The following is a 22,595-nucleotide window of genomic DNA, read 5'->3' as shown; positions in this document are numbered from 1 at the left end:
GGGAACTGCAATTGGTGGCTTTGAAGGCGCAGCGGGCGGGAAGAGCTGCTGAGAAGACACGGTCGGCGATGACTGACTGCAAGACACCCGCGCGCGGCGTGGGATCGGGCCCTTGAATGTGGCGGGAGCCTTGAGGAAACCACATCCCAGACCTCTGAGGCGACTTTTCCGCGACTGCCACACGTCCCAAGGTAAGGATTTTGCGCTTGGCCTCGGGTGAGGGGTGACGGACGACAGTTGAAGCTGGAATGAGTAGGGGTAGCGACGCTTGGGCATGACGTCACATCCGCCCTCAGTGGGGCGGAGCCTTACCTGGATTACGTCCTCTCCGGAGCCCCCCCACCAGTTGTCAGGTGACGGGCTACTGTGCTTTCCGAGGCATGGGTTGAGGCTCAGCCGAGTGTTGGATCTTTTGATTTTTTTTTTTTTTTTAATCAGGCTTGGCTTCCGTTTTTTTTTCCGTACATGCGCCTCTCGTGTTCTTCCTTATGGTCCAGTGGCAGATCCTCAGTGTAAGAGGAGATCTACAAAAAAGTATCCTAAAAGAGTTCTTTTTGTCATGCGTTCGTTCATTCAGCAAATGTCTTGAGCACCTGATATGTGCCAAGCGCTGCCCTACGAAGAGCCAGAAGTAAAAAGAAATTAGATAGTCACGGGGAATCAGCTGGGTTTATGCAGGGGTTTACCAACCTTATTGGTGAGATTGAGTGCTCCTACTAGAAGTCTGTAGAAAGGCATTTCGCAAACTTTACCCGGAATTAAGAATCTTCTGAGGCATTCTAAAAATGCAAGATCTCAAAAAAATTTTTAAAAAAGCAAGGTCTAACACCCTACCGGGTGCTTGCCCACCTCCCAGCTCAAATAGATGGGGCCCGGGAATCTGCATTTTTACAAGCCTTCCCCCAAATCCAGTGACAGACATTGGTTTGATATATCACTGCTGGGCCCTAATACTCCCCAGACTGCTTACATCCCCAGGCACGCTTAGGGATATAGCCATGAATAAACCATAGTTCCTATCCTAGTGGCTCGATATCGTAAAGCAATACAGTAATCAATAAACGAGATAATTTTAGGTAGTTCTGTAAAGACAATAAGCAATGGAAGGTGAGGAATTACCTTTAGAATGGGTGGTCAGAGTAAGTCTCTCAGACTAGAAGGCATCTAAGCTAAGACCTCACTTACAAGAGCCACACATGTGAATATGTGTGAGAAGAAACTTCTAGGCCCGGGGTAAATGCAGGTACACATGACCCGTCTCTGGAAGGATCCTTTTGTACTAGAGGAACTCAAGGCCAATGTAGCTAGAGCTCAGAAAGCCAGGGAGAAAGCGGTAGGTATGGGGAGGGAGGCAAGAAGCAAACGCAGGGCCTTGTAGACCCTGGTAAGGATTTTAGTTTTGACCTTAAGGGAAGTTGGTCCTGTATCTGGATAAGAAAACAGATCAGGCTCAGTTTTCATGATCTTGATTCTCTTCTCATGTTCTTAATTCAATTGTTTTACTCCTTCTTCACAACTCGTTATAGTTTATTTTTGTTCTAACTGCTGCTTTCAGTACCTTCTTAAAATCTTGTTGACTATCATATCTTTTCTGGAAGTGGGCCGTGGTAATAGATTATATGCAGTGTTCCACAAACACTCAAATGGTAAAAATAAGTCACACCCTGGATTCTTGTAGAGGGTACTAGAGGCATCCTTCACCCTGTTCCTTGAAAGCCCCAGGGCTTTTGCACTTGCTGTTCCCTCTGCCCAGCAAGTTCTTCCACCAGCCAGCCATGTGGCTCACTCTGTCCTCCAAATGTCCCCTTCTTTATGAGGACTGCTCACTCCACCCCCAGTCATCCCCAGCCTGCTCCATTTTAACCAGTATTGGTTTCCTATCTCTATTCCATTCTCTCTGCAGCATTGAATCACATTTTATGATTTTCCTGTTCCCTCTGTCTCCCCACTAGAATGGATGCTCTATACCACGAGGGACTTTAGACTTTGCGGTTAAAGATGTCACTGTCCCCAATGCCCACAAAAGTGCCTGGTACACACAGGTGCTCAGATTTTTTTATGCAAATCAGTCCATGAACGAATGATTTACTTACCATTACCATCAAAAGCTCAAAATACTCTAGCCAATCAAGGAGAGAAAAGACTAATTTTTAAAACCTCCAAAGCATATTTAAATATACAGCATAGGGCACCTAGGTGGCTTAGTTAGTTAAGCGTCTGCCTCTGGCTCAGGTCATGATCCCAGGGTCCTGGGATCAAGTCCCATGTACAGCTCCCTGCTCAGCAGGGAGCCTGCTTCTTCCTCTGCCTGCTACTCCACCTGCTTGTGCACTCTTTCTGTCAAATAAATAAATAAAATTTTAAAAAAGTTTTTAAGTAAAAATGAGTATACGGCTTAAGGAGAAAATAGTTAAAATCTTCCTGTTGAAACACTCTTTGTAGAGTGCCTTAAAAAAAGGTAAACATTTGGGTGTTTGACCTACAAATCAAAATCCTGGCTAAAGATAGGCTGAAAAATTCAGTTAAGTTAAACTTTTGTATTTGGTTCATACTTTGTTGTGCTGTTTTTGTTTTTATTAAAGTGCCAAAGAGATGGATGAAACCCTTGCCGAGTTTATCAAGAGGACCATCATGAAAATTCCAATGACTGAAATGATGCCAATCCTCAAAGCCTGGGATTTTTTGTCTGAAAAGCAGCTGCAGACTGTAAACTTCCGGCAGAGAAAGGAATCTCTTGTTCAGGACTTGGTTCTGCTCTGTGAGGTAACAGTGATCAAAATGATGAACCTTAAGCACCACACTCCCCCTTTGGTTTTTTCTTTCTTCCTTTTTTGAGTCCAAAAGAGATTTAAGGCAGCTGCTAAGCCATGAAGGAATGCGGGTTATGTACTACTCCAGTGAGGAAGAAACTCGTTTTTGATTAGCCTTTGCAACTTCCATAGAAGACTTACGAATCAGTAAGAAAGTGAACACCATGGGAGAAAAAACAATTAGTACAGATTAAAAGAATGAGCAGTATTCTTTTTTTACCTATTAGATTGTCAAAGATGAAAAAATAATATTCAAATGGGTTGGTAGAGTTATATGGAGAGAGACTCCATCTTTCACTTGTATTTATTAACTTATTTGCTTTTTAATTTAAAATTAATTCATATTTCCAGAAAAGTAGCAAGTGTAGTACGGAACTTTCTTTTTTTTTTTTTTTTAAGATTTTATTTATTTATTTGACAGAGATCACAAGTAGGCAGAGAGGTAGGCGGGGTGGCGGGGGGAGCAGGCTCCCCACTGAGCAGAGAACCCGATGCAGGGCTTGATCCCAGGACCCTGAGATCATGACCTTAGCCGAAAGCAGAGGCTTAATCCACTGAACCACCCAGGTGCCCCAATATGGAACTTTCATATTCGTGTATGCTCTTCCTTCATTTGCTTTTCTTTTCTTTTTTCTTTTTTTTTTTAAAGATTTTATTTATCTATTTGACAGACAGATCACAAATAGGCAGAGAGGCAGGCAGAGAGAGAGGAGGAAGCAGGCTCCCCGCAGAGCAGAGAGCCCGATGTGAGGCTCGATCCCAGGACCCTGGGATCATGACCTGAGCCAAAGGCAGAGGCCTTAACCCACTGAGCCATCCAGGCGCCCCCCTTCATTCGCTTTTAAATAAATCCGCTTTATGGCCCAGCAATTCCACTGTGGGAAATTTATATTTAAAAAATTAATAAAAAACTGGGAGGTATATATAAGTATTATAATCAATAAACATTTATATACTTAGATACAAATGTATAAGTATTTATATATAAATAAAGATATTAAATAGCCTTTTTAAAAAACAAAAAATTGGAAACAGCTCTACGTAGGAGAATAAATAATGACACATCCATATAACATTCTTCAGATGTTAAAAAGGATAAACTAGAACTTTACGTACAGCATTGAGAAACACTATATACATGAAAATGTATGTCGTAGGGCAGCGGTTCTCAATTAGGACGGTTTTGTCTCCCGGAGAACACAATGTCTGGAGATGTTTTCGGTTGTCAGACCTGTGGGAATGCTCCTGGCTTGTAGTGGGTAGAGGCCAGAACGTTCCTTAACATCCTAGGACAGCCCTCCATACACAGAGTTGTCCGACTAAATGTCAGTCGTGCCCAGCTGGGAGCCCCTGATGCAGAGGAAGTTTAGAAGGGTACAGCTGATCAAAAAACGAAACAGGAGGCCGGTGGGGGGAGAGTGGGGAGACTGGACACAGTTGCTCAAGCAACCCTAAAATTACTGTGAATGGAGCAGAAACAAACCATCACCACGCTTACGAAATATTTTCTCTCTTCTTTCAGGAGAGACGTGCAAGTATCCGTGACGCCGCCCTTTTAGACATTATTTGTGAGTGTCGGTGCTTTGTAGTTACACTTCCCCAGTCCCGCTTCTTTTTTTTTTTTTTTTTAAGATTTTATTTATTTATTTGAGAGAGTGAACAAGTGAGAGAGACAGAACAGGGGGAGAGCGGAGAAAGGAACAGAGAAAGAGGGAGAAGCAGACTCCCCGCTGGGCGGGGAGCCCCACGTGGGACTCGATCCTGGGACCTTGGGATCATGACGTGAACCAAAGGCAGACGCTTAACCAGCTGAGCCACCCAGGTGCCCCCGAAGACCCCAGTCCTGTTTCATCAGTGAGGCCGTTCTGTATGTAAGGGCTCAGATTCTTCAGTCGGGTGGACCTAGTTTCGGTCCCTCCTATGTCACTTACCAGTCCCGTGTCCTTGGCCTGAGCCCATCACCTTGCTGAGCCTAGACTCCTCCTAAGTAAAACGGAGAAAGCAGTCATACCTACTTCACACCACGGCTCAGAGACTTAAACAAGATAATGCTTGGAAAGCTCTTAGTGCGGTCTCTGGCTACCGGAAGCACTTAGTAGATATTTGTTAGGCTTTGTTTTGTTATTAACAGAACTTGAAAATACATTTACAAGAATTTTTTCTTATTACAGTGTTTGTTATTTCCCCTCCCCTTCCCTTTCTTTGGGTTTTTCCCTTTGTGTCCTAGTTTTCTTTTCTGTATTTTTTTAAAGATGTCTACTCTCCTCATCAGGAGGAACCAGAGTATAGGGTCTAAGAACACAGGCCCCAAGGCCAGATTTCTTGGATTCAGTTCGTGGCTCTATCATTGTCTCCCTGTGTGTCCTCTGGGAGGCTGTTGACATCTCTGTGCCTCAATATTGTCATTTGACAAACCCATATCATAAGGATGATATCGCATAAGGTTATGATGAGGATGAAATGAGAGTCCTGGTCAAGTTCTTAGAACAAAGCCTGGTATTTACTAATGATTATCAATTTATATTAACTTTCTGTGACCTGGTGTGTAACAAAATCAGCTTTATATTTTGCTCCAACTATGAAATAACTGAATTCATTTACACATCTGCCTCTGGTTAAGTCTAATTTTCAGGGATTGGATTATACCTAGACCATATAAGGTGGATCCATGTAATTCCCATTTCTCATGCATTTGTTCAAATGTTCATTGAGCACCACTACGTGGCAGGTGTGTGCTAGGTGCTGGTGGCTCCAACAGGTTGATTCATTCTCTCTTAAGAGGTCACCACCTTATGGAGGAGACAGGTTGCTTAATCACACAAATGCCTTCTTGCAGACAGTAGCAGGTGCTGTGAAGGAGAGCATAGAGGGGTTCTGTGAGAGCAGAGTGGGATCTGCCACACCGACGGTTTGGGGAAGGCTTCCTCGAGACATGAGCTGAGAGCCAGAGGATGAGTGGCATTAACTAGGCATAGAGGAGAAGGGAGGTTAGGGAGCAGGAGGGCAAAGGGCACAGAGCTGCAAGTCTTGGAGTAGGAGGGTTAAGTAGAGGAGTGGAAAGAAGGCGGGAAAGGGGAGCTCAGGGATGCCGGAGGGGTCAAACCAAATGAGGCATAGGTAGGCAGATGCTATGGAGACTTAGAGGCGTCTCAAAGGATTTCAGCCTTTATTCTAAGAATAATGATTTCGAACAAGAAAGAATCAGGTTCTTGTTTTTCCAGAGCTCCCAGTGCAGAGACAGAGACCAAGGAGGATGGGAGTGGCCTACAGGAGTCTGTTAGAGCATCTGAGCAAGAGGGGGATGTAGCCTGGGTGAGAGGGTGATGTGGGGTGGGGGGGTGGGGACGGAGAGAGCCGAATGGGACCAAGAACCACAAGGATTATAATGGACCCGATTTGCTGGTGGCTTGGTCATGGTGAAGTGAGTGGGAGGAACACGCGTGGCTTCAGGTAGTGGTAAGTGCTACAGAGGAAACCAAAGCAGAGTGGAGGGCGGGTGGGTTTGGGCAAGGGATCGGGATAGGCCAGTCTGCATAGGTGGCCTGTCAGTAGAGACCAGAATGAGGCGTACCACCAGCTAGAAGAAGAGGGCTCCTGACAAAGGGAACAGCCAGTGCTAGGGCCAGTCGTGGGGAGCGCGTCCTCCCTGTCATGCTGGGAGAGTGCCACGGTCTGGGGAGTAGAGTCGTGTGGAAAGAGGAGAAATGGTCAAAGTGTGAGTAAATGCCAAATCTTGACTATATCACTAATTCTTCATGATTTATTTTAGTTGTCTGGAGAAAATTAAATCCATATAAAAGTTATATTTTGAATAAAAATGTGTACAACCTAATTTGTAAATTACTAGTATTTTCTCTGGTGTCATATTATGTTGAATACATGCTTAAAATATGCATTCATAAGCTCATTCCTTGGGAGTTCTAGGATATAATAGTAATCAGCTCTTCCCCTCTCTCTCAGATACTCAGTTTCATCGGCACCAGAAAGTTTGGGATGTTTTTCAGATGAGTAAAGAACCAGGTAATGCTTTCCATTTAAAAAAAAAAAATTTCAGGGGCGCCTGGGTGGCTCAGTGGGTTTAAGCCTCTGCCTTTGGCTCAGGTCATGATCTCAGGGTCCTGGGATCGAGCCCCTCATCAGGCTCTCTGCTCAGCGGGGAGCCTGCTTCCTCCTCTCTCTCTGCCTGCCTCTCTGCCTGCTTGTGATCTCTGTCTGTCAAATAAATAAATAAAATCTTTAAAAAAAAATTTTTTTTTTCAGTAATCTCTATACCCAGCATGGGGCTCGAACTCACAACCCCAAGATCAAGAGTCACATGCTTTTCCAGCTGACCCAGCCGGGTGACCCATTTTAAACTGAACATCTGTATTTGATATTCTGGGAATTTTAAAATGAAGAGTAATAGGTTCCTTTTAAATGTCTCTTCTTTCAAATGAGTGATTTCAAAATTGCTCTTTTGTGGGAAAAAAGAGAAATATATTTGGTGATGCTCTGAGGTACTGGTTGGTGTCATTTGATCACTGTGGCTCTTTGAGGTCACGCAAAATGCTCACCTTCAGTATCTTTGCAGATATATTTCTTGAACATTGTACTCGCTTGATTTGCCTTTTCTTTTCACTCTGACAGGTGAAGACATTGACCTTTTTGATATGGAACAATTCAAACGTTCATTTGTGAAAATTCTTCAGAGAGCATTAAAAAACGTAAGAACAAAATTTACCTGCATTTCCATGAAATTCAGTGTCAAGGCATCTGCACAGTTTTGTTTTTTTTTTAATGTGTAAGAATTTTAGTTAGTAATATTCTGTGTGCCTTCCGCCCTGACGGAAATGTCCTGCATCCACACACCAGCTAGTAACCACACGTGGCTGCAGAGCACTTGAAATGCGGACAGTGTGACCGCAGAACTAGAATGTTAATCTTCGGTAACTGTAGAGAATTTTCGTGCAGTAGCCACGGTTGGCGGTGGCTCCAGGACCAGTCAGTGCAGCCTAGCGCACCCCTAGAATCTTCAGCTGCCGTTCCACTTCCACAAATACCACCGAGTATCTTTTTTTTTCCCTTTTGAGAGAGAGAGAGTGAGGGGAGGGGCAGAGGGAGAGGGAGGGAGGGACTCTTAAGCAGGCACCTCGCCCAGCACAGAGCCTGAGGCAAGGCTCGATCTCACAATCCTGAGTCTTGACCTGGGTTGAAATCAAGAGGAATCAGACGCTTAACTGACTGAGCCACCCAGGCGCCCCACCACCAAATATCTTGTTGTAGGTTCAGGCAATCATTTTTTTTAATAGCCTCCCTTACTTCATCCTCTTCCCACTCTGCTCTGCCTTAGTCCTCCTTGCATAGCAAGACGCTCCCAAAAACCTGTCCCAGTCACCGTGCTCTAGCCGTCCTCTGCAGAACAGCAGTGTTCCCTCTCCATACACAAACTCCCTGACTGGGGCTTCCCATCTCTTCAGCTCACCCTGTGACTTCTGCCGTACCTCTACCTACCCCTTGTCCCTGGCCTATTCTCCCATCTCCTTTCTCACAGCGTCCCTTCTGTGTGAGGCCAGAGTCCGTCCCCTGCGCCCCCATAAGGCCCCTGCTTTGCCGTTCTCTGTTCTGTTTCACACTCGCAGTCTCTTCTCTACTGCTTATAATCATGCTCAAGTCTCAGTGGAAGGACATCCCCTCCCCATCCTCATCCTCAAGCTCTGTCTTTTCTACAACACTCTTGGAGGGAAATATTCTTTTCTTGCTCCTGATATGTCCACTGGCACAGTGGTGCTGGCCCCCCGTTACCGTCCCCTTCACCTTATTCTGGCAGGACCACCAACTTGGCCTGAAGAAGAGCCATCATGCCCACTGGGACACCCATTCTTCTCTCTTCCCCCGGGTCCGGCTCAGCCCCTGCATGGGAGGCTACCCGGAGTGGTTCTGTCAGTGACCATATGGGCAGCCCTGCCTGACTGGATTCTCTTATCTGGAGGGTCACTTGCCTGCAGGTAGGAGCCACCACCAGTGTCTCGGTAATACGCATTGGCCTCCACCTACCAACTCTTTTGCCTTATTTCTCGGTGGGTCCAGAAGGACTGGAGAGATATTGGCCCCCTCAAAAACCTTTTCAGAAAGACCCTTTAAAAGGGTAATGCATCCTTGCCAGCTTCATGCTTAAGCCCCTTGCATTCAGGCTACTGCTCTCACCTCCATATCGAAAGGGAGTTGTGAAAGACAGTGGTGCTCGTGTGATCGCCAGACCAGCAGCATCAGCATCACCTGGGAACATACTGGACAGGCAAATACTTGGGCTCCCTCAGACACAGTAGGAGGGGGCCAAAGCCCTCCAGGTGATGCTAATGCCCGCTCAAGTGTGAGAACCTCCCTGTTCAGAGGGACCAGTGACGTCACAAAATCCCACGGATGGTTCTCTTTCGACAGCAGTGCTGATCGAAAACACCTGTGCATGCCAGGCCCGGGGCTAAGCCCTTGCCGGTCACTAACTCACTGAACCCTACTGATGAAGCCGGGTGGGTCCCACAGTGGTGAGCGTCAGAGCCAGGGTCGAAATCTAGGCAGGTGGCTTGCGCTCATGCTCTTCACGTCTACACTGACCGGCTCTTGCAGCTCAAGCTCTGCTGTGTGCCAGTCATATGACATCAATTCCTCACGCTCAGGAAGGTCACGCCGTCGGAGAATCGGCCATCAGACCCTCTTGCTCCTGAATGTTTGTCTTCTGGCCCTCCTAAACTACTCTTCATCGTCTCCGTGACCAACTCCTTTCCTTTCCTTCTGCCCTTTGCTAGAGCATTCCCCAAGCTTCTGCAGTCTCCCCCCGCGAGTTTCGGCTCTGGGAACTTAACTTTAGCGGGAGAGAGGAGGGAGGGAGAGAGTCATTCACCTCTTCCCTTTCAGAAGCGAGTGAGTTGTCCCAACACCATTTGCTGACTGAGGTAGCTTTTTCCACTGCTTTATCACCATTGGATCCTTCTGATTCGTTCATGCTCTTAAGAGTCTATGTTCTACTCCTGATCTGTTTCTCCTCATTTCTGCCCATGCACTCCTAATCCACTGCTTGCCTCTCGGGCGTTAATCTGCAGCTCCAGCCACACCCAACCAATCTTCAAGTTCTTGAACTTGCCATAGGCTATTCCCTCTCCTTGGAACAACCTCCACCACCTGGCCTTTGCACAGCTCATTCCTTCCTTCCTCCCTTCCTCCCTATCCTTCTGCCTCCACTTAACTAGGTCTCCCTCGGGGAGTCTCCCTGACCCACCCAGATGGCAGTTCCCCCATCACCATACTCCTCCCACTTCCTGCTTTTATGGTCAGTCTTCCTCCCTACCCATAGTCTCCCTGAGAGGAAACCGACCGTCCTGTTGCCCTCTGACACGACTGAGCGAGGGCGGAACAAATGCTGGGAATGAATGGATTGGGCACATTCTTTGCAAAGTCCTCATTCCTATAATGCTGTAGTTTGTAAAATATTTTAATAACCATTAAGGCAAGGCAACCCTGTCCCTACCCGCAATTACTCTTCTTTACCAAAAATGTCCTGACTATTCTTCAAGGTGAACCTTAGAATCATTTTTATCAAGTTTACAAAACAAAACAAAATCTTCATCATTTTGAGTGTGGGTCCACTTTGATCTGTAAATTAATTCAAGGATTATTGTGAGCCAAGAGAAGGTATGCCTCTCCTTTTTGGGGTTGGTTTTTTCTTTTTCTCTTTTGTGAATAAGCACTCTTTGCTACTCTGTTCCTCAGTTGATATTTTTTATTATATTATTTGAAAAATATTCTTACCATGAAATTACGCACTTTTCAGAGATTAAAGGAGAGTCCCATCTGGACTGTGGGTATGGCATGTGCACCTGCTTTTCTTTAAACAAAGAGCCTTACTGGCACAGAATCCCAAGCCAGCTGTCCATAAATGGGGATAGATGGTCTGGACCCTTGTGGAAGCAAGCCTCCGTATGAAGCTGAACATGACTGGCTAACTCCTCCCGAGAAACACTCGCAACTGTGTTCCCGCCCTGTTCACCCCGGATCAGAAGCCTAGAGAGACCTGCTCGCTTCCAGTGCCCTCTTCCCCCTCGACAGTCTTTCCTGCCCTTCTCTTTGGCACCGGGAACTTCTTTTGTCTGAACCGCACGGCTCCTGCCCCAACCGTTCTAGGAGAAGAGCGAGATGCTCCCACATCCTCCTGCTTCAATGGCCACGTATTTCAGTTGTGAGATTTCCTCTTTTATCACCGCTGTGTTCTAAAAGCTTTTGCCTCCTGAATGAATTTCAGGCAGACTAGTGAGTGGGAAAGGCTGGGAGAACAAAGGAGCTTTTTTTTATTAGTCACGTCTTCCTGCTTGAAAGGCCGCAAAGGCCCACCACCCTGTGTCTTCTCTGTCTCCCCTGCTCTGAGCTGGCCCACGTGTGCTTACCCCATTTCTCAGTTGACCGGAGACTCCCAGCTCGACTTCACTTTCCTCATAACTAGCAGCCCAAAGGCTGATGCTGGTGATGTCAGGCTACGTCGAGTCTCCAGGACTGAAAAGTGACTTGCCTGCTGCTGTAGAATAGACATCTTAACCTTTCTATGCCAAGGACCCCTTTTGCTGTTAGTGAAAGTTACAGATGACTTCTTACAAGATTATTTTAAGTGCCATAATAAAATACATAGAAATGTAAGTAAAACCAACTATGTTAAAATACCATTATTAAGATGTTAAAATACCAAGTTGTGCTAATTCATGTGCTTCATTAGTAACAGTAAATGATCTCACAGTAGGTCTAAAAACAACTGGTTTCAAAGTAGATGGGCATAAAAGGTATTTTTGAGGCAGGTTCAACAGTTATAATGTGTCAAGAAAAGATTTGGGATTTCTACAGATAACAAAGTAACAGATCCTAACATTCTACTATTTTGTTGCCTACCTTCACAATTGAAGGAGATGCTCCATTTCAGTTAGTTCAGAGACACCTTGAATTCTATCCAGGGACTGCAGGTTAAGAACTTCCTGCCCTTGAGCCAATTGGGTAGAGAAGCTGGTCTGAGAGGGAGCTGAGAGCCTGCCTGGGGAGTGATGGGCGGAGCTGCTACAGGGGATTCAAAGCCTTTGAGTATGTGCACGTCTCTGCAGGTGAGAAAGAGAAAGAGAGAGAGACTAACTGTATATCTTACCAGGTAAAACTATTCAAAATACAATGTTCTTAGAAAACTTACAGAGAGGGTGTCTGGGTGGCTCAGTGGTTAAACGTCTGCCTTCAGTTCATGTCAGGATCCCAGGATCCTGGGATCGAGCCTTGCATCGGGCTCCCTGCTCAGCAGGAAGCCTGCTTCTCCCTCTCCCACTCCCCCTGCTTGTGTTCCTGCTCTCACTCTCTCTCTCTCTGTCAAATAAATAAATAAAATCTTTAAAAAGGAAATAAAACTTACAGGGAAAGAAAATACAAGCTAAAAAATATGTTTCAATTGTAAAAAGGTAGTACATTTACTCCCCTTTTTATACCTATATATCATGTAGTTTCATAGGATAGTCTGTACTAAATATATTAGTATGGTTAAATATATAGCAATTCTGTTCGTTGTAAGCTTCATTTGATTCCCACACTAAACTTGTTTGTGATATGTCTGTGGCTTGTGGGTCGTGGCCAGTTCTAACCAATTTATGGCCAGAGTACCCTGGCCAGCAGGACAGTCCCAGGTTAACCAAACCACTTAGGACCCTTGGCCAGCAAGTGTCCCGGTTAAGCTTGAACAATATTTATCTGAGCTATCCTCAATGAAAAATGCTTTCTCCTGGCTACTGAAGGATGCTATCTATTAAGGTAGTTTCTTAGGAAAATAGTCAAGGTCTGCATTGGGGCCCTGCCTCTTAGGGGATCTGAATGTCATCTTTACTAGAAGAATGTGAGACAGACTCTGAAAGCCATCTGGGCCAGGATTATACTGACTCTGTGAATATCCTTATCTCTTAGCCCATTGATTTTTTTTTATTTGACCTTTTTTAGATCATAGAGCCTTATGAAAATTTTGATAAGTGGTACAGCACCTCTCTCCAGGCAGGTATACACTTAGACATGTGTGCCCAACTCTGCATCCAATATAAGGAGGACACAGAGCTCTTTAAGCTTCTCCGTGAGGCTTTATTTCAGCTATCCTCATTCTGGGCTACAGAGATTACCTGAATATGTTGAGTGCAACCAATTTTCTCCCTCTGGTAAAATTGTGCCCTCCGCATACCGCATTCAATCTCAATTGGACAGGCTTTGCTTTTATAATGTGACACAAAGAGGCTATTCAGAATCAGACCCTGCCCTTTTCCATTCAAGCCAGCAAAGGTCCACTGAGCACCTGTTCAGGCCAAGGGCTATGCTGTTCACTTGGGAAGGTCAGACAGCTCCGCGCACAGCACACGCTCCGAGCAGTCTGCACCCCGGACCGGGGAGAGTTCATTGCCTTCTGAGGGAATTTGGGAAAGCAGCCAGATAGATAGAGTGGGCGGCGTTGGAATAACTGCCTTCTTTGCTAATGCTGGCAGCCACACTGCAGCCGCTTTTTCTGGAGTCAGGTACAAGGGGAAGGAAGTCAAGAGATGTGGGCAAGCCAAATGCACCTGTCTCAGATGCCTCCATCCGGGTTCTGACCTCCCTGGGGGAAGCTGAATCCAGGGGAAGCTAAGAATCTAGGAACAGGCCATTAAATTCCAAACCAACCGGCCATCACATTTAGAAGCTGAGAAAGATCTGTGTTTTATCCATGAAATGGAAATGAAATAGAATTTTCTATATTCTTGCCGCATTACTTTAGAGTAATTGTTAGCATCTGAGCTAAATGCATACGAGATTAATATATTTGAGCCCTTTACTACATAGAAATCTTACTATTAAACCTTACAGTGCACAATAGGTCTGTGCTTGATGCTGAAAAACCTTCATTATTAAACAGGCATGTCATTTGTTAGGCTGCCTTATTTCATAAAATCATATGTATCAGAGAAGAGTTCTTTAGAGACAAGCCCAAGAAATTGTTGAAAAATTGTGATACCCTGATTGTAGGATTTAAAATTTGTGTTCCCTCCAAAAGACTCTGCAAGGCATAAATGTGTCTTTCCCAAGCAACCACAAAATCTTCTCCCAAAGATCCCCCAAACACTGTAATAAAAAGTAGAAAGACTGCTGGGTCTCAGCCTACGTGCAAGGTTATGGTGACATCCTTCACCCCTAAGGAATGCTTGCTGGTGCCATACACTTTTTCTTAATGTGAATTTTCTTTTTCTTTAAGTAATCTCTCCACCCAATGTGGGGCTCAAATTCTTGACCCCGAGATCAAGACTCCCATGCTCTACCAACTGAGTCAGCAAAGGCCCCTGGTGCCACAGACTTTAATTAGGAAACTTAATTCTTGTTTTTCGGTTTTTGGTTTTTTTAAGGTGACGGTCAGTTTCAGAGATGCCGAGGAGAATGCCGTATGGATTCGAATCGCTTGGGGAACACAGTATAGAAAGCCAAATCAGTACAAACCTGTCTATGTGGTGTATTACTCCCAGACTCCCTACGCCTTCACTTCCTCCTGTCCGCTGAAAAGCTATATGCCCCTTCTGGGTCAGGTAGGGAACCAAGTACCCTAGGCTATAATGTTTTTATTATTATTCTTATCTCAGAGGTTTGCATAGAGTTAAACTCCTCGATAAACATTTTATATAAAATGCCACATGTAATTCTTGATTTCCTAAAATAAGGAGCAGAAAGTGTTCTACTAGTGGGAGCATGGCACAAGCATTGGTTTGGAGCTCTCTGTTACTGTCTTTTCATCTAGAAGTAATATGTGCTTAATGCAAAAATTCAACCAAAATTTCAACAAAAATTCAACCACATATTGTAGATACTATAAATATCAGGCTATAATACTATAAATATTGGGTAGTCCTAATAGTCTTGGCAAATTTTCACTTCCAGGCGCTGACAGTTGCCAGCAATCACCATAAGATTGTGAAAATGGACCTCAGAAGCCGGTATCTGGACTCTCTGAAGGCTATTGTTTTTAAACAGTATAATCGGGTGAGCCTATCAGTGATGCTCTTTCAAGTTACACCTCCATTTTCTGGTTCACACTTGATTGACTTAGAAGTGTCTGCGCAGGTGGGAACGTCCACCTCGGACAGAAGGAGGTCATTCGAGATATTACTGAAGTGGAGAAGGCTTTCAGTGAGTTAACATGAAAGGAAATCATAGTGCCTCACTTTCCTCTTGTTATAATCGCATTCTGTTTTATACTGTTCCCTAGTCATTAGAGTTTATGTTACAGATCCGCATTTCCAAGTCAGGTATTCCAATTAGAATTTATTTTATCTTTAGAGTAACTCGACACTATCTTTCAAAGCTAATTATATTATTCGATTATGCAAGAGAAAAGTCGATTTCATTTTTGTCCCATCAGTCATACAAGTGATACAAGAGTTAGAAGGAAAGGAGAAAGCACTGGTTTATTACGAAGTCCCATAATTATTCTGTTGGTTTAAATTATTTGAATGCATTATATCCTTTAATGATAAGGAGGGATCTGGCCTTCCTCACAGACTCCGTCGTTTTCTCCTATGCATGGCAACAGTGTGCTCACGTGTTAAGACTCCTGTAGGTGGATTGTTAATGCTCTGGGTCTAACTTTGAGCCCTTAGGCAGGTTACACTTACGTATTTTCATCTGTTCTAAGTAGAAAGAAGTGACAGCTCTCTGCAAGCCACTGTTTAAAGAAAAAAATCTAACATAAAGTTAGTGGTTTTTGCCCACAGCAACCACCGCTCTTACCTACCTCCACATGTTCTGCTGTGACATTTGCATCCCTAGGATAATTCACACTGTCACGCACTTAATTATAAAAACATCAGCCGCAAAGGGAAAAAACGATCGAGAGACGGACTTCAGTAGGACAATGATTTTTCCAGGAGCTTCGGGGGGTATTTCACAGTGATGAAGACAGAGCCATAATGCTGAAGCAGCACATTGCAAATCCTGCCTGGGATTCCTTTAGCTTTTGCACTCACGACCCCGGGCTTCATCCAGATCCATTTTTATGCTAACAAAGGACAGAGCTCCTCATTCAAAACAGGCATGTTGCTGGCCCAGCAGTCTCTGCCAGTCTCCTGTCTGGGAGAAGTGCTTAACTCAGCCTGGATGTGGCCTCAAATCTCTTTTGGTTGAAAAAAATAAATAAAGATTCAACACACTGTTAGGCACTAAAACCATTTATTACTCATGTTTTAAGATGTTAAAATCAGGTAAAGATTCACTTTTTTTTTTTTCTTTCTTTCCTTTTTTTTTTTAGACCTTTGAAACTCACAACTCCACTGTACCTCTGCAGGACAGAACCCTGGAGCTGGATATACACAGTATGTGTGTTTTAAGATAAAACCGAAATTTGGAAGCACATCATTCCTTTCTAGGTTTCTGTTACTTGGTAAAACATTTAATCACTCGGAGCCGGATTCAGAACTATCCACTGCTTTCAGAAAAATTGAAAATTAACTTTCTGTTGAAAAGATAAACTAAGGGGCTCCTGGGTGGCTCAGTCGGTTAAGCGACTGCCTTCTGCTCAGGTCATAATCTCAGGGTCCTGGGATCGAGTCCCACGTGGGCTCTCTGCTCAGCGGGGAGTCTCCTTCTCCCACTTCCTCTGCCTCCTTCCACTCCTGCTCGCTCTCTCACTATCTCTGTCTCAAATAAAATCTTTTTTTTTTTTTTTTTTAGATTTTTTTAAAATGTTTTTATCTGTCAGAGAGAGAGAGGCAGCACAAGCAAGGAACGGCAAGCAGAGGGAGAAGCAGGCTCCCCGCTGAGTAAGAAGCCTGATGCTGTGTTCAGTCCCAGGACCCTGGGATCATGACCTAAGCTGAAGGCAGATGCTCAATGAACTGAGCCACCCAGGTGTCCCTCTCTCGAATAAAATCTTAAAAAAACAAAACAAAAATTTTTTTTAAGAAAAGGGATACTAAGCTACCATAGGTTCCTTTTAGAATTTATGAGAGCATCAAATAATAACACTTAAAAACAAAAATTAACTAACAGTCAAGCATTTCTGGTGTGCCAAGCACCACACTCCAACACGCACAGGTATCACTTCCTTCCTCTTCATCATAGTCCCCTGAAAAATCCCTGTTTAGCAGACAGCTGTGTTTCAGAACAGTTTAGTAACTCGCCAGGCGAAGTAACACATCTAGGAATCGCCAAAGCCAGGCGTGAAATTCTAATCTGCACCGAGCCCAGCTCTGAATGTGCTGGATAAACTTCTTGAATAATCAGAGTTGGGACTGTGTTGCTACCCGCAGATGGCAGGAGTCTTTCCATGGAAAACCCAGGAGAAGAATCTAAGAAACTGCTGTAGCGGACCAGAAAGTTGAAAAGAGTGGTGGGGTACAATCTAGATTTCTAGAAATGAACATTTTCCTGTCTCTCAGCAGTGATCTGGCAATCGAGTGAAATGGCACAGCAATTATGAGTAAACATTTTTATGACTTTCCAATGGTTGCAAGGACTGCCACTGATTTCACATTAAGTAAAGAGCAGAATACAAAATTGTGTGTATTTTATAATCCCAGTTTAGAAAATACATACCTTTCTATTCATTAAGAAAAAGGCTAGACAGAAATTTATTTATTTTTTATTTTTTAATTTTTTATTAACATACAATGTATTATTAGCCCCAGGGGTACATGTCTGCAAATCATGAACTTTACACACTTCACAGCACTCACAATATGACATACCCTCCCCAATGTCCATAACCCAACCCAACCTCTCCCTACCCCCATCCCCCCAGCAACCCTCAGTTTGTTTTGTGAGATTAAGAGTCTCTTGTTGTTTGTCTCCCTCCTGGTCCCATCTTGTTTCATTTTTTCCTTCCCTACCCTCTATACCCCCCACGTTGCCTCTCAAATTCTTCATATCAGGGAGATCATATGACAATGTAGACAGAATTGTATTAAAATGTTAACAGTGCTTTCTCTGCCTTGGTAGAATTATGGGGGATTTTTATTTTATTTATCAGCCTGCACTTTGCAACTTTCCTACGAAAGGAATTACTGCAATCAAGAGAACAAACAGTAAACATTATTTTTATTTTTTTATTTTTTTTTAAAGATTTTATTTATTTATTTGACAGAGATCACAAGTAGGCAGAGAGGCAGGCAGAGAGAGAGAGGAGGAAGCAGGCCCCCCGCTGAGCAGAGAGCCCGACGTGGGGCTCGATCCCAGGACCCTGAGATCATGACCCAAGCCGAAGGCAGAGGCCTCAACCCACTGAACCACCCAGGCGCCCCTAAACATTATTTTTAAATAACACCAGCAAGTTGAAAGCTTGGGAATGAGAGGAGGATATTTTATGACTGAAATACATTTCTAATTATCTGTTTTCTTTTGAAATCTTCCATTTATAGTGGATTCGCGGATCATTCATGAAAACAGAATAGAAAAAGAGAGAGTCCAGAGAGTGACTCAAGAAACTTTTGGAGACTATCCTCAACCAAGACTAGAATTCGCACAGTATAAGGTGGGACATTGCTATAAATTTGAACTACGAGTTATCCATATGTTTTTAAAACTTTAAGTGGAAAACAGTTACGAGAAACTCTATCTTCCTTTATCACTCTTTTCTTTTTTTAATTCCTTTCCTAATTATTGAATAGAGTTGACACGCGATGTTATAGCAATTTCGGGCATACAGCAATTCTGTACATTACTCAGGGCTCACCACAATAAACGTAGTCAGTATCACTTTAATCTTGTATGATGAATTATGAGTTAGAATGGACTTCTTTATCATATTAGTTAAGTGACTCTGTTAACAAAGGAGACTCAGAAATCACAACTTTGCTTTTTTATTTCATCTTACATATTAATTTAGTTATGTGGAACTGGCCAAAACCTGTATTTTTGAGGGGAGAAAATTGCCGGCTATACCTCTAGTCCATCCACACCTAGAGCAACATTACCTGTAGTCAGTGTGCACAAATACTCATTGAATAAAAGAGTGAATGAATAAACACGTCATAACATAGCCCAGTCGGCATCCCAGGAGAAAAACCAGTAGCCTAGTCAATCCTACAAACCTACCTCACTCCAGAAGTGTGCTGCTGCTCACCAGGAGGCCCAGCTTGGGGGCAAGCCCACTCCCCACATTAGAAGAATTCAAGGTTTATATCATGATTGCCCTAATCTAATACTTGTGCTCATACTCCTAACACCCGCCCCCCATGAAATCCATTCTGCTTAGCAGCCCCTACAGCCACAGGCAATGCTTTAAATCCATCATTGATTTGATCACTCAGGCCCAATACCTCTTTTCTTTGATTTGTTCTTTTAGTGGGAAAAGTTGATATCTTTCACTTTGGGCTCCCTACATGGCAGTTTTGACCCAGTTCCTTTGAACAGCCCATACTCTAAGACACTGGTTCCCTAAAGTGGTCTCTGGACCCACCATATCAGCGTCGCTTGAGAACGGGTAAGAAATGCAGATTGTTGGCCCCACTGTGGTCCTACTGGATCACGGACTCTGGAGGTGGGACCCAACCATCTGTTCTTACAAGCCCTCTGGCTGATTCTGCCCACTAAAGAGAACCACTGATTGGGAATAAGAATCCGCAAGAATCAACCCGTATATACAGTTTAGAATATCGCTACTCTGTAAGTCAAGGTACACATTGATTCATACGTTCTACAAATTTTCCCGACCTTTTCTATTTTGAAAAATGCCAAACCTTCAGAACACCTGGAAGGATCACAACAAATACCCACTTCCCCTTTGCTTCAATTCCCCACCTGTTAACGTTTTGCCACACTTACTTACTTTTTGTTGATTTATTCTGCACCATTTGCAAGTCATAGACATTACTAACCCTCTAAATATTTCAGCATACTGCCTCTAAATTTTAAGAGTCCCTTTAAGTTTAAAAAAAAATGAAATTAAAACCTAAGACTCAAGAACCTATTAAAGCATCAATACTTGGATATTTTATGATATTAAAGGATTGGCAGATTGTTACTAATTTTTTTAGATGTGATAAGGTTATAGGGGTGAAGTTTTTAAAAAAGAGGTCTTCTTAGGTCTTTTTGAGATACATGCTGAAATATTCGCCATTGGAATAGTATTGTGTCTTGCATTTACTTCAGAATAATCCAGCGGCGGTGGTCCGTAAGGAGCAGGGAGGTGGGGTCATAGTTGAAACAAAACTAACTGAATTGATCATGGTTTCAGCTGGGGGATGTGCACACGGGCTGTCATTATACTGTGCTCCTTATTTTTGTGTACTTCTGAAATCTTCCATAATAAGGTAAAAAGAAATCATGGTCTGACTCAGAAAACATGACATTTTTATATCAAAATGACAGATTACAACAGATAGTGGTAATTTGCCATTAAGAATGCAATAGGATGTGATGAGCACTGGGTATTAGGCGCAAATGATAAATTGTTGAACAACAGTACATCTGAAACTAAGTATGTACTTTATGTTGGCTAATTGAATTGAATTTTAAAAAGAAGAAGAATGCAAACCAGGGGGCGCCTGGGTTTGGTGTCTGCCTCTGGCTCAGGTACTGAAATTGAGCCCCACCTGCTCCCTGTAGGCATCAGGCTCCCCGCTCAGCGGGGAGTCTGCCTCTCTCCCTCCTTTAGCCCCTCCCTCCATTCATGGTTGCATGCTCGCACTCTCTCTCTCAAATAAATGAATAAAATCTTAAAACAGACAAACAAACAAACAGGGACTGCAAACTAAACGTTCAGGTAAAGGTCCCCAGAGGGTCGAACTCACCTCCCAGGTCCCTGTGTGTCAAGCACCAAGGTGTTTTGTGTGTGATATCGTTTGACACACTGGTTGCCTTGTGCATTTGCGGTTCGCAAATTAAATGGCCCGCATCCCCCCAATCTCTGTATTTCTTGATGACAAGAATTAACGAAATGCAAACCTCGTTTCAATATAGTTTACCATTCCAGCTCATATATTTAGTAATTATTTGTAAATGTATGTGTTGACAGCTTGAAACAAAATTCAAAAGTGACCTCAATGGAGACATCTTGGCAGAGAGAAAAGAGCCTCTCCGGTGCCTAATAAAGTTTTCCAGCCCGCATCTCCTGGAAGCTTTGAAAGCCTTAGCACCAGCTGGTAAGTAGTCAGCTTATCTTACAGAATTAACAACACACTGCATTTGATCCTCTGTTTTTGCTGGCTGATGACCTCTGAGCTTTCTCCTGGCTCCCGTCCACCATCCCCTCTTGCCCTATTTTGCGTGTTCGGCTTCCACACCTCATGGGGGTCCATGATCCACCCTCGAATCTCGGCCATTGTTAAACTGACTCCTTTTCTTTTCTTTTCTTTTTTTTTGATTTCAGGAATTGCAGATGCACCGCTTTCTCCATTGCTTACTTGCATACCCAATAAGGGAATGAATTATTTTAAAATTAGAGATAAATAAGATGTATGTGGTTTTGTAAGCACAGCATCTCTTTGACTCTTTCCTAGGAATTTCAGTCAACGGCTAGCTGGATAGTTTCTGTTTATGAACTTGTGTTTTAGGAATTAATTCTTTAAATTTACAGTTCAGAAACATTCAGTATAATTGTTGGGACTGATTCTTTCCTCCTCCACTATGTACCGTCTCCCCCATATCCTGCAAAGCATAGCACTTGTGGGCCTTTAAAGAGTGACATTTTTCTCACTCCTTTTTCTCATTCCTATCTCTCCTCTGTCGTGGAGAGATCAGGTTCTAAGTTCTTGTTTCCAAGGATTTTGTCTGAAACCTTGGATCCTGGAAAGCAGCCGCAAGGAACCATCCTCAACTCAAAACTTTCTAGGAAGATCATAAAATTGGTCCATTCAGAGGTAAAGTTGGGCCCATGAGGTTATTGCAGGAGGTAGCATATCAGATGATTCAGTAATATAAAATAATAGTTTCATTGTAAACATGATACTTTCTGTAATCTGTTTTATGATACATTCAGACTCGCCATACTATCTGATTTGTGAATAAAGATTGCAAAACTGGTGTATCAGTTACTTTTGATGGAAATTTTTCTGTGATCATCTCTAAATAGTGTGTCCTTTTTTAATAACATTTCAAAATATAGTTCCTATTTTGTTCCACCCAAAGATTTGGGATATAAAAAACATATATTACAATGATGATAAAATGAAAAGATGGGGCACTCTGGGCAAATAGGAAAGCAAACAAAAAGCAAAGAAGACAGAATAAAGCCAGAGATAAAATAGCCATGTAACAACACACAGGTCAGGTGCCTCCAGCTGCTAGAAAGTTGAACAGTTAGGCTGAAGTCAGCCAGTGGTCAAAACAGAGAAGAGAACACCAATTTGTGAACAAAGATATTTAAAAACTGGTACATTTGTTACTTTTTTTTTTTTACTTTATTTGTTTATTTGCCAGAGAGAGATCACAAGTAGGCAGAGAGGCAGACAGAGAGAGAGAGAGGGAAGCAGGCTCCCTGCTGAGCAGAGAGCCCAATTCAGGACTCGATCCCAGGACCCTGAGATCATGACCTGAGCCGAAGGCAGAGGCTTAACCCACTGAGCCACCCAGGCGGCCACATTTGTTACTTTTGATGAAAATCAAAACCGGCTTAATATACAGATATGTAAATACAGTCAGAGAAGCAGGGCTGAACAGTGCTCTATAATGTAATGGTATTGTCTATAGATTACAGATATGGGAAGAATACATTTTTAGACATAATTAGCAAACGGCATAGACACTTCCATTATCTCAGAGTGAGGCCCTGGGTCTGCAGGGGCTCAGTAATGCTAATTT

The 22,595-nt window shown here is 43.5% G+C and overlaps 1 protein-coding gene across 2 annotated transcripts; it reads left to right on the top strand.

The window, feature by feature from the left end:
• The first annotated feature begins 4 nt into the window (after positions 1 to 4).
• On the top strand, positions 5 to 21,839 carry CENPN (centromere protein N). Of its 2 annotated transcripts, XM_080829572.1 has the most exons (11): positions 5 to 191; positions 2,583 to 2,763; positions 4,333 to 4,378; positions 6,771 to 6,830; positions 7,437 to 7,513; positions 14,216 to 14,392; positions 14,742 to 14,843; positions 16,108 to 16,171; positions 18,215 to 18,327; positions 20,812 to 20,938; positions 21,166 to 21,839. In XM_080829572.1, the coding sequence occupies exons 2-11, from the start codon at positions 2,593 to 2,595 to the stop codon at positions 21,246 to 21,248; spliced, it is 1,020 nt and encodes a 339-aa protein (XP_080685698.1). In that variant the 5' UTR covers positions 5 to 191; positions 2,583 to 2,592; the 3' UTR covers positions 21,249 to 21,839. The 2 variants fall into 2 exon arrangements, with proteins under 2 accessions (XP_080685698.1, XP_080685699.1); XM_080829573.1 differs by lacking the exon at positions 14,216 to 14,392.
• The last annotated feature ends 756 nt before the right edge of the window (positions 21,840 to 22,595 follow it).

The sequence above is a fragment of the Martes martes genome (assembly GCF_963455335.1).
Source record: "Martes martes genome assembly, chromosome: 17".
Lineage (NCBI taxonomy): Eukaryota > Metazoa > Chordata > Mammalia > Carnivora > Mustelidae > Martes > Martes martes.
Note: the sequence above shows the minus strand (reverse complement) of the source record. Positions and strands in the feature narration are given on the sequence as shown.